The 12,598-nt window shown below is 38.3% G+C and overlaps 1 protein-coding gene across 1 annotated transcript in view; it reads right to left on the bottom strand.

Moving 5' to 3' along the window:
* Window positions 1-660: 660 nt before the first annotated feature.
* Window positions 661-12,598, bottom strand: part of PIEZO2 (piezo type mechanosensitive ion channel component 2) — a 253,796-nt gene continuing 241,858 nt past the window's right edge. Inside the window, exons 48-54 of the mRNA XM_085322513.1 lie at window positions 10,804-10,992; window positions 10,269-10,361; window positions 8,746-8,918; window positions 6,739-6,855; window positions 4,642-4,721; window positions 3,093-3,273; window positions 661-2,188 (exon numbers count right to left, since the gene is read on the bottom strand). Of these exons, the coding sequence (XP_085178639.1) occupies window positions 1,936-2,188; window positions 3,093-3,273; window positions 4,642-4,721; window positions 6,739-6,855; window positions 8,746-8,918; window positions 10,269-10,361; window positions 10,804-10,992 (1,086 nt within the window). The 3' untranslated portion in view covers window positions 661-1,935. The remainder of the gene's footprint in view (window positions 2,189-3,092; window positions 3,274-4,641; window positions 4,722-6,738; window positions 6,856-8,745; window positions 8,919-10,268; window positions 10,362-10,803; window positions 10,993-12,598) is intronic.

Genomic DNA, 12,598 nt, shown 5'->3' with positions numbered 1-12,598 from the left:
AGCTGTGACCAGAATGGTTGCACTGACTGATACCTTTAGAAACACATTACACCCTTCATACTCCTCCTTCCAGTGTTGGTCTCCTTAAAGTCAATGAACACCCAAGTAAGGATCAATCTAAACACAAAGGTCATTCTAGCATCCCTGTTCAGTCCTATGTCAGGGCTGYCCTTTATATTTCATTTCCAGGCTCATTACTGCTCCTGTGGAAGAAATGGAGCAGAAATCTCCACCGAGCAGTGTTGCTGGCCTGTATGAACAGCCACCACCTTTCCACTACACTTTGGAGGAAACCAGGTTATCTTCCAATGAGTTCCAGTCACCAACTGATTTCAKTGTTACAATACGATGAAGCGATTTTTATTTTGTGCACTTCATAGTGCTCAAAAAGTTAGTCCTCACAGTACAGAACGTGACAGCATTTYTTATGGAAGCTCTGAACAGAGTATGTTGTAACTTCAATTTTGCTGTTTTATGAAGTTCTGCAGKAAAATGTTCTGGCAAACTATGTTGCATTACTGACCTTCTGGTGACTAACTAATCATTCMTATAATAAATAGCAACTAACTACAAGAAAGTGATTTATTTGTCACAGTGTTAGAAGAATGTCAAACTTTTCCCATTTCATGTAAAAAGGCAGAGGAAAAAATACTTCTAAAATGACTTTGCAACATGTGCTTTATTTTAAGTCATTATGAATCAAAACTACACAGTATACCCTTTTAACATACCCTACCCACTCAATGATTTTTTTTCTCAATAATTTTTTTAACATGGAATGAAACCTACATTGCAATTGTAAATTTTCATGCTACAATGTTCTCTAATGAGCCATTTGTGTCACTAATAATAGTAATTTAAGAAAAAGGCCATTTTTCAAGCTCATATGTACGTTTATATTCGGGAACTTAAAAAAACCCAGCCCATCTCAGATGTAAAAATGTGACTTGGAATATGTAAACATTTTTGTATACCTGAAAYACTGGAAGAAGAATATCAACTAATAGTAAAACAAAGTTGCCTTAAATCATCGAAATGGGAAAAAGCATGTCATGGGGAGCAGAGAGAAGCACACACTATTCAGTCTTTAAAGGGTTATAAGAAATGAAGTAGCTCCTTACATCATTGAATTGACCTTCTTTTCTCATCTAATGGAAAGCAGTAACTTTGGAGAAAATGGCCCAGCAGAACATCCCAATATTTCACCATAATTATTCTAGCCATTAGTTAACCTTGATGGAGTGTCAAGTTTCAGTTATTTTTTTTCCTGAGAAAAGTCATTGATGTTTGGTGGAAATGTCTTCTGTGACTGTACAAATAAAATAAGGCATTTAAAGAGATTGTTACTTGTTTCTTTTTGCTAACAGAGGCTTGTCCACAGTGTCCTTTGTACATCAAAACCTCTGCTTTTCTGAAAATGGGAATGGCTAGAATGTCTTCAGTTCCCGCTGTGGCCTTGTGTCTTCGGTGTCCTGAAGGCTAATCAGCATCCCATTACTGTAGCTTGAAAGTCAGTGATGTACAACAGCATATTGCACAATCCAAACTGTATGGCTCCAGAAAAGGTGAAGAAGGTACACTGGAGTCATCTGTGGGTTCACTCCTTTTKTCTTTTCTCTTTAAGGGTAATTATTGTCTGGAAAATCAAATAAGCCAGACAAGGATGCAAACTTTTTGTTGATTAAATTACAAAGCAGTCCCCAGATTTTACAGGAGTGGCACTTTAAAAACAGCAAATCACCCAACCTTCTTCACTGTTGATCCTTAATTTGAAAGGCAGCATGGATTCCTAAGGCCGTAGCTTCCAGGACTCCATCAGTGAAAAACCATTGCTACCTAACTATAAAAGGCTTAGCTCTTAAGAGAATATTGTGCTTTTTTTTTCTTTAAAATTCAGATGAAATCAAGTTTATTCGCAGTGTGACACCAAAGAGTTCAATTAGTTTTTTCCCTAGTCCACTTGATCATAGTCTCTGGTGAGCGATACAGGAATATTAGTTTGGCATACAGGTCTTCTTCCAGTTCCAGTTCTCCAGTCTCTCGCACTAAGAAAATGTCAGTACACAACTTCAAGATTCGGTCTACATTGGGCAGCTCCTCAAACATGATGGAGTGAGAGATCCCACTGAAAAATTCACGGACAAACTTCCCTATCACCAGGACAACTGAGGCATAAAGTCCCATGATGCTGAAAAGTAAGAAAGGAAAGAGTTCAAACCATGCTTTGACAAAGAGTCAGACAAGTGCAGAGGAGCTCATCCATATAGTTAGTTTTAATCTTTCAGCTGAGTGGACATTAATTTCTAATTAGGATCCTATTTCTGCTGTGCTACAGGACAGGGGGAAATAAGGTTTCTTAAAACCCCACAGAAAACTGGGAACATGAACAGCTGAGGCCACTAGCTTAAATGATTTAACACCAGTCACTGATGATGGTCTTACATCCTGCCTGCTACAGCTTGGAAATCACAATGGGAAATCTCCCAACTGTTGGCTACTAAAGGCAAGTGGTCTGTCAGATTTCATATCTAATGTTTTTTGTTAAAGTATGTGCAGCTGGTGACAGAGTAACCCTTACCTGACCTCCCGTAAGAATCCTCCCATGGGGAGTTCCCCAAAATTATGCACATCCCGAGAGGAGGAAAGATCTGCCTTCCTCTATCAGTATTTCATAACTGCATCATATCCAGAGTGCTGGCTACATGCACGTGATGAGGAAGGGGGCAAAAACTGTGCAGAATTTGACTTGCAACTAAACTAAAATCTTTTGATTGATTTTACTCTAATGGGAAAATTTATTAGCTAGAAGTGTAAAGGGCATTTTGCAGATGTATCTCTCATGCTACTGCCTAGAAGAGCAGGTCAAGAGGAGACCATTCCTTACAAAGATGAAGTTTTCTATAGATATTTGAAATAGATATGAATTTGAAATTATCACAAAATCCATTTCTGGAAGTCTTCTCAAGCATTACAACAACAAAAAAGAAATAATGTCTTCCCCTCCCCCCCCCATAACAGCGAAGAATAAAGTCAGTTCTAGTTCTATATCTCTATCTTATCTACATTAATTTTATGTAAAGATTCCTTCTTACCCATAACCGGCCAAGAATCCAAGGCTTGGAGGACTGACTTTATCACTGAATACAAAGAGTTCAAGACTCTCTTCAGACGTTTTATATCTTTTCCCAAGCTGATTCAAAACCCACCACTCACGAACTCCCTCATCAGACACATTTTTGACCAGGGAAACAGTAATGTTTTCCCATCTGCAGTCTATTGGAAAAAGGAAACATTAACACATGTACCAAGAATTGAAAGTCAAACTTGAATCAGATACTTGGATCATTTGCATGACGAAGAGATGAAGAAATGTAAGAATAGGAGTTTGTTATAACTCTCTTAAAATYCAGTTTGCAATAGTTTACAGAAAACACAGTATCTTGATATATCTTGATTTCTACAGTTTTCCCAAATCTCATCTGAATATGCATTTAAAAGGTAAAGAAAATGTTTCATATCATCTATATTTTATTCAGTGTAACTGTCAAATGATTTCACTATTTTCAGGCCAAAGTATTAAAGTCACACACCATATCTGCATTTCAGGCCTAAAGAAACATATCATTTAATTTGGAGAGATAGTGGTCAGCTTCCATGTGTCTAAGTTAAACTACCCCTGAAAATCATGTATTTCTTGGTATGAAAGATGTTATTTTTTATATCATGCAAAGTATACTATCCTTTTATGCATACTTGACCACATGTACAGTAGCTGAACTCTGGTGCTTGTGATTTCTGGAGACCACACATTAGCAGTGTATACATTGAAGTCCTTTTGAAGAATTCCAAATTCAGAGTTCTCTAGGACAACAAGGCATTAGAAACTTCTTGCTACACATAAAATCAGAATCAGCCTCAAGAATTACTTTTCCCAATTAATCTAATCATGCCTACTCAACTTTGAGCATTACTGAATTACACAATGCTCAAGAAAAGGCCTGAAAACCAACTTTAATCTCTGTTGTGTTAAATGTTCTCAAGTGAGGATTTGTTCCTACACTCTCTTCCAGCCCAGTAGGTTTTTCATGTTTTCATATGTGTGCATGTATTTTGTATGTACATGAGTTTCTATATGCATTCTGGATGCATCACTGCACTTTGAAATCCAAAGATTTGTCTAACTTGGATTCTTTGTAGGCAATAAGGAATAGCTAAAAAAAGTCATTCAATGTCATTTTTTAAGTTGATGACCTAGGAAAGTAATTTACAGAAATGCAGCACTATTGAGCAGTTGTGATAAAGCAGTAAGGAGATGCTTTGTCATCACTTGTCATCACTTCTTAARAAGACATGGAAAGTAGTTCCTGAAAAGAGACTTGAAGGTGAACAGCAGGGCTTCATCTTAAGTATTCTTACTGTTAAATACAAAGTTAAAATATACTCAGATGCATTTTCTGCCTTGTACTCTACCACCTCATCTCTTCTCAAGCTTTCAGGCACCAGGTAGAAACAAGTGTAAACGTGTTTCAGCCAGAGAAGCCCTGTAAGGGCTCAGTGAATGTGTGTGTGCGAATGCTCAGTTTGAGTGTTGTGTTGCACTTTCTTCAACCACGGTCTACTTTCCATGGGCTGGATACATACCTGTCAATAGCTGCTTTATGGGCTTTGCCAGAGAATCACTAGGAGCCTTGATGTAGTATGGGTATACTGTTTCTAATGTTCTGGGGGGAAAAAAAAGAAAAAGCAAATATTTCATATTTTCATACTTCTAAAATAATCTAGAAGTACCTAACAGGGCTATACACAATTCCCAGTAACTCTGGTGTAAGCTGTTACCTTACACTGTTCAGATGTCACATCTGAAAGTTAGCTGGATTAACTACGTTCTGTCAGTACTTCAGCAGAGAGCTCCATCCACAATGTCCCCATTCACATGCCASGAATCCCACACACCTGGGGCATGTACATTTGCAAGGAATGTAGAATTTATATTTTATTCTCCTTTCCAATGAAGCTACTTTTATAGCCAGCTATACGAGCAGCATAAAGAAAGGCAACATATCCCCAGTGGTAAATGAGGTAAAAAAATACGTAGTGAGAACATTTATTACTTCAGGATTTCAAGATGTTTGGATAATACAACCTGAAGAGAGAATGTTTCCCAGAATTATTTTACTGGGAAATATTTTCACTGATTGTATTATCTGGAGAATTTCAAACTAAAAAAAAAAAAAAAAAAGATGTTTGTGAAAATTCTTCCACTAGACTCAAAATCAAATCGCCATGAGTGTGAATAAATTGTCAAAGCCAGAGAGAGAGAGGCATTTCATTAAAATATCCAGATGTTGTCCTAACATTTTCCTCAAGTGAGTGAAAAAATTCTAGGAAAGGATGTTCTCTAACACTTTGCTACATTACATACACCAGGGTGCAGCAGAACAGAAGTGACCGATTTAAACTCTCTCTTATTGCTCCAGCAGGCCCAAAAGGTAGGTAAGTGCTCAGCAACTAAGTTATCCCACCAGAGATGGTGTCAGAAAAGTCCTGCTGAAGTAATCAAATGGCTACTCACAGTCTCAACCATTTTTCCTGTATGGCAAAGTTAAAGAAGCTTAAATCAACAATATTATTGCAACACATGCAAATGTAGATGTATCTTTTATGTTACTGCTTGCCTCATAAGAACAGAGAGATATGAAAGTATCACTTCTTCCCACAAGAGGAAAATCTACTCGCCTTGGCACTACATCACCATCTTAGGAAATACTTCTGTATCCTCACAGGGCAGAGAAGTAAAGGAAGTGTACAGTATCTTTTAAATGCAATGGCCAGGTGTGCAAGAGGATGTATGTGCGTGTGGGTGCAGAAGAGTAGCAGTGCACAGAGAAGATAAATCTCATTTCCACCTTCTAACAAATATGGACCTCTCAGAGTTTTCACTCTCCCAGTTGGTCTCAGCTTTAACTTTTAAATATTTGTGGCACAGATCAGATCAGGTGGTGTTCAGAGATGACATGCTGGCTTAGCAGTGTTTAGCGACTACTGCTGTAAAATAATTCCCAGTGAGCAGAAAGAAGAGGAAGAGCCAGATTCCTTTCAAATCTGAAAGGAGGTACCAGTGCTGTTAATGCTATAAGGCTGTGTCCATACAATAACGCTTAACATTTCAGATGAAGAGAACACTGACTGCCTTGCAAATTTCCCTTACAGGAAAAGATCTGATGTCAGAAACTACTGCAGACGTTACCCTTTGACCATAGTGACTTAGCACTTCCTTGCCAATCTAATCCTRTTCAAGAATAATAATGAAAAATACAGTCTGGGATAGTTATTTAGAACAAAAATTTCATCAATACAGCTCCCTCAAACCATAAGGCTGAATTCAAGTAACACAGAAGAGACTTTAACTATGAACTCTCTATATATACTCCCATGAACTTGTGCTCATCCAATAAATCAGAGGAAAGTAACTAATAGCTTCAACATGCTTSTTGGTGGTGTTCCACTATTCATTGTATCCTCGCCCTACGTTTACCACAGACAATAGGTTTTTACCTTTAAAGTAACATTACTGTTGTGTAGCTTCAGTACTGTTGGCCTTTGTAAAGAAGTGTCTAAAGTTATTAGAGGAKGATGGATGGGCAGACAAATGATACAGTTGCACAAGCCTCTTTGCCTTAGGAAATCAGGTTTAAAAAAAAGAGGTTTGCATATAAATAAGCAAAGAAAATAACTTACACCTTTTCCAATTGCTGTCCAGACATCATTGTAGCAATATCTCTTCTGGTGTTTTCCGGTAGGATAAAAGTAAGTTTATCTGATGCTATTTCTGCTCTGGCACCAAGAGTAAGATTTCTGTTATAAGTAAAAGAGAAGGCACATGGTCAACCTACAAYGAGTTGTAACAGCAGAACCAAAACACTTGTTTGCTGAACACAAAGGCTGGTCCAACTAGTCTAACTGCATTGACTGCCCTCAAAATATTAGTGAGCCACTTAGTGAGCATCATACTACCTCTATCTGAGATGGTGTGTTTGCCCACAGAAGATATGTAACAGTCTTAAAGATGCTTTGTTCTAATTGATTATGTCGTTGCATGCATTGCAGGAAAACGCTGACTGATTCATATGAACCTAATTTTGCTCATAGGTCAGAGYGAAAACAGACTGGGAAAGGGAGTATGGCTTTGTCTCCCTTTAGGCTATGGGACTATCTCAGTTAACTACACAGTCAGTGTCAGAAGAGGTAAGGATTCAGCTGTCAGCTACAGCTCCTGAAACTTCCTCAGACCYTCTGGCAATGTGTCTCCAACAGTCTAACCTAACAGAACTGCCGGGCCCACCCGGGTCTCTCTGCGGGCTGGCACACAGCTGGAACAGGACCAGCTTTCGCACACCCCGTGCGCCCTGCACTGCCGTCAGGATGCAGTGGTGAGATGACATAGCTCTTGGGCTGCTGGAGTGACAGAAGAGGCTTGTCTTAAGCTGCTTGTGGTTTCCTGGCCTAGATAAAAGAGAGTTTCCCTTTATGGAGAAAMGGTGGAAGGCTACAGTAGTAAGCTTTTACCACTTTCAGTCATTCACGGTTACAAAATAATCCACAGGAGAGAATTTGAGGATGAAAAAGTCTCTTTCAAATCAAAGGATCTCTTTCAAATCTAATGTATTAATGTTTGTAGTTATGCAAGCATACTGGAAAATTCAGAAGAGGTATTAAAAATTAATAGAAGGTTCAGGAATGATGGAGGGATGTAATTCACAGAGTAATACTTTATGCTTCCAGGAAAATAAAGAGGGTCAAAGAAAGTTGAATTAAGAGTGCAGATTCATTACAAGCCCATTTTTCACTATAGAAGAACTGACAGCATGATCAGAGCTCAAACAGTGATTCAGTTGACCTGCTTCTTGTGGATGGTCCTTTGGTGGGGATTGTTATAACAATCCATGATCTACTTCTGAGAAAACAGATATTGAGGCTGCAGCACTAGTTAATCTCAATGAAGTGATGGATTAATTCCAGTTTAACCTAGTAGACTACAGGGATCCCAGGTGGCAGTCAGAAGCCAACAGGACATCCTGGTGACTGGGTGTGCTCCAGCCTGAATGCAACAGGCACATATTCTAGGCCAGCTCTTGCAAGAACTTCAATATAAAGCACTATTTCTAAACTGAGGCCAAAAGAACCACATAGTAAATGTCTAGAAGTCTCAACAAGGTGGATCTGTGCCTCSTTGAATAACAATAGCTTCAAATATATGTGTATTTAACAAATAGCTTCATGTCATCTTCAGACTCCCTTAATAAGAGAACCAGCCACTTCTCTATTCCCTCATCGTTTTTTCTGCCCTAACTAGGCCTAAGTATTCAATTCTCATAAATGCTAACAAGATGTTCTTTGAAACAGAGTTTATTTGAAAATCTACTTGTAAAAGTGACTGGAACTTTCTTACTTTTCTCTCCTCCCACTCACGTCTCATTGAAAACTCTACTCAGAATTTTTAAATCATGTACTTGGAAGTGACTCCATTTCTCTTTCTATTTCTTGAGAACTGCAGGCAACAAATTGTTACTGCCATTTAACAAAGGTCACTTCTCTTTGCCTCTCTCCTTCCCACTTGCAGTTTTTTGGTCTGCAGTACAAGAGAATTTGCTGGAAAATTACACCAAAAAATGCAGTGCGGAACTGTTCTGCTGAGTGAATGCTTGGCAAATGATCCAGCAGCCTCATAGCAGTCTTATTAATTACCTTTGAATGCTCCATGAAAGAACTACAGTGAACTCAGCTGAAAAATCCAGCAGCCCCTGTATCATTTTCTCTCTACTGGGAGGGCTGATGGTCCACAAAGAGTTTGAATTCCCTTCTAGATCTGCTAGAGTTATATCTTCTTTTCCATAGCCCTCTAGAAACTGCAAAGCAGCCTGTAGGTGTAGAAGATGGAAAGGAAAATTCATTGYGGTAATATTCACAAGACATACAGCCACATTTCCTGATCTGGCAGAATTATAAATGCTCAGTTAATTATAAGTGCTTTGGCTTGCACTGATGGTTTTCCTCAGGTACCAACTGAGGCTTTAAATATGGAGGGGCATAAATACAGTATGACCAAGCCTAGAAGGCAAAACAAAAATTTCACTCTTGTTTAAAGAATAAATATGATGGCCAAGTAGGCCAAAATTAGTCTGAAAATTAATCAAGTAAACTCTGTAGAGTCTATTCAGTCTTATTTCCTTTAGTTTCTAACAACTCTGACTTTATTTGTGGACTCAGGGAGGTAGGCAACTTTCTGTACTAGTTGATTTTGACTGGTACTCCTGACGCTTCACTCGGCTTCTCTGAAACTTCCCTGAAACTTCAGTGGTCAGCACAAAATGTAAGTCATTGTACAAACCATGTGCCAAGCCTGGCCACTGTCGGATGGCTCACACTTCCAGCAAAGTGTGCTGGAGAGTAAAAATTTACTCTCTCTTTTGTTAAGTATAAACATGTCATTCTGCACAGAAAGATGTTGTCTGCRTCCAAAGGATAAGAGAACTCAAAAGTAATAACTTTCAAAATGGAACAAGGTTGCAATATTACTTCTCTAAGACAAGGGCTGTTTAGTAGCATCCTGTGATGTTTCTTATGATCTTATGCTAATTTTTGAATGAACTAGAAGCAAGTTAAATTGCACTTCTTTGAAAGAGGCATTTGATTAAAACCTGGCTCCTAAATTCATGCAACAGTTTCTGCTAAATACTATCTTTTTTGCTAGAAACCTCTGATGACTTTGCCTGTTGCACCATGAAATGCTAAGGCATTTTCCTGTCAAAGCCATACGCGCTTGCTTTTCTTAGCACTGTGTCTCCTCCCTGGGAGGTGAGAACAACGCGCACTTCTGCAAGGAGCTTCTGGCTTAAAAGTGCCAAAACTGTTGGGTCCCCAAASCATGTTTGTTTTGGCACTAAACCAAGAGCTACATGTCTACTGAAGTTTTGTGTCATTTAGAGGGGAGGGTTTTTTTCAGGCAACAGGTCAACTGGTGTTTTTATCTTCCATGAGTTTGTGCAATGATGTCATGATTAAGGGCAACTTCTTTCTTTATAACCCAGTCCTAGTCTGATAAACATCATCTGTGTGAACCATTACTCTTGCAAACTGTCTTTATGGACACAACTTCCCAATGAYGGCAGTACGGCTGACCACTTACAACTACGCAAACAAAACTCACAAAAAGCCTCCACAAAAACACGCACACACTTTTAAGTAACGAGATTCCACATTTCACTTACAGTGTTATCCCTATAGCTTCCCAGAAATGCATTGAAACCAGTCTGATTCAAGTCCTTGAGCTGGCTCTGTTGAGCACTCATTGTAAAAATTGGCTGGGAAACAAAAGAACGCACACTTGTCACATTTAATCCATATCAGCTGCTACAAATACAATACAGCATTCTGTGTATCGCAGTCTAAGACAATTGCAGTACTCAATTTGACAGAAGAAGGTTATGATCTTATTGCACAATGAAGCAAGCTACCTCCATTTGTCAYGTGGACCTGCAGGCAGTTACCTCAGTGGCCAGATGTGGGTTAATTTATGCAGCTTCTACTGGCAGTAGGTTCTATTTTTAACTTGCAAGAGAAGGAAATATTTTACATCATGTTTTTAAACCCAGAAGGGATCATTTGTGTGAGCTAGTCTGATTTCCTTTTCCCCAGAAAAGGAGGACTTTCACCCAGAAAATTCAATGTAAGGAGTAAGGAATAGCACAAGAAAACACAATGCAAAACCAAAGATTTCTTTTAGTCTTTTTTTTTCTTTTTTACCTGATAACCTCCTAGAGTTATTGTGATTGATACATCTAGAGGCTTGTTGGTGACGCCTGCAACAGATTTGATTAAAGACATGAAGAGCAGTGGGAACCAGACAATACAAATCAGCAAGACGATAATCATGCCACCCATTCCATACTTCACAACTTTCTTTTTCTTCTGGCCTCTTGGTTGGGGATATCTCTGCAAAAACAAACAGCAATGTGGTAATATCTCTTCTATCAGTGGTATGCTCTGATCAATGTAAGAATAATGATCTTAAAGATTCTAATGTTCTGGAGTACCTTGTACTGAGATTTTTAGCAAGTCTGCACAGACACTTAACTACTGGCAAGTGCAGACAGGAGTACCAAATAAACCCAGGTCAAATGTGTGTCTGGTGTGAAAAACATTGTAAACCTTCATAATTTTGATTCCTCACCACCATAAAGGAAGGAAAAATCAGGTTTGATAATTTAACTTTTTATCTGAACTAGTGCAAAAATGAAACCACAGGAATCAAAAGTACAATAATAATATCAACAATAATACAACAATTTGCTCAAAAAATGATACTGGGGGAGACCAGATTTCCTGCATTTGTTCTTCCCCCCMAAATGGTATATCAAACCTCCTTAAGGCAGAATACCTCCCATACAGCTTGAAATTCTGCAAATTTTATTTCAGGATAAGTAATATTTATTTGCAAGCAACTGATATGCACAGTGCAACAGGATTGCCTGATATTGCACTAGCTTCACATTCATTTCACACCTCACATACATTATTCCTAAGAGTTGTTCACAAGCTTGATCCAGTCTAGTCAGATCCAGTTAGTAAATCCCATACCAATTGAATTTAAATAATGCTTCAATCTTTGTTGTTATTTCTAAAGCCTGGACATTGTTGATTTGACATCCTTCCCTTGCTTAGCTTCTGAGACCAAGAATGATCTTGCTTTTATCCTTTCCTTTTCAAAGTAGATCAGACAGCACATCTGTTCTCCCTTTCCCATAATTCTCTCCCTCTGTTAATGGCCATGATTGAATGCTTTAATAGCTTCACCATCCTGCATAATGTCTTTCCATCACTGTAATTGATTTTGGTATATTTTCATACAGGATTTTACTCTGCACGGTGTTTTAGGATCCTGTTTTTCACGTGCTGCATTTGCAAAATAAAGATGCATTGTATTGTATTGAATTGCACCTCATATACATGCCAGGAATCTGGCTTTCAGGAAATTGTTCTTGCTTTACAACTTGAATCCATAAAGCCCTAGGAGAATATTAAATTTGTAATACAATGCTATATTTAAAACAAATTAGTTACTTTTCAAAAGCATTGTATCAGATCATTTGTCTTGCACAACAGAATACTGTTTTCATTAAAATCTCGTATCAAGATCACCAGGGGCACATTATTTATCTGTTAGGGAATAGTTCAGACACCTTTAATGCTGCTACAGAACAGCTCGGAGAGAATGTAACAGCCAAAATACTTAAGCATACCACTCAACATGAGACAAAGACAGAAAGAACTAGAAGTACCTTGAACAACACTCATAAAGTTACTGGTAGTTATTCTGCTACATGGCATTAACACACATATGCCAGCTAACACTTGGAAATTTTCCCATTTAAGATCACATAATGCAGAGTGATACTGTTTAAGGTTAAAGAAACTACAGTAACAGAGAGAGTCAAAGTAGAACTGGATTATTCTCTCTCTGACTCCTGAAGCCTCTGATGACACTCCATTTATGGCAGAAATGTAAGTCATACAAAAAAAAAAAAAAAAAAAAAACCTG

Source organism: Rhea americana, unplaced genomic scaffold (genome assembly GCF_003343005.1).
Source record: "Rhea americana isolate MKP2758 unplaced genomic scaffold, rheAme1 scaffold_78, whole genome shotgun sequence".
In the NCBI taxonomy this organism is placed as follows: domain Eukaryota; kingdom Metazoa; phylum Chordata; class Aves; order Rheiformes; family Rheidae; genus Rhea; species Rhea americana.
Note: the sequence above shows the minus strand (reverse complement) of the source record. Positions and strands in the feature narration are given on the sequence as shown.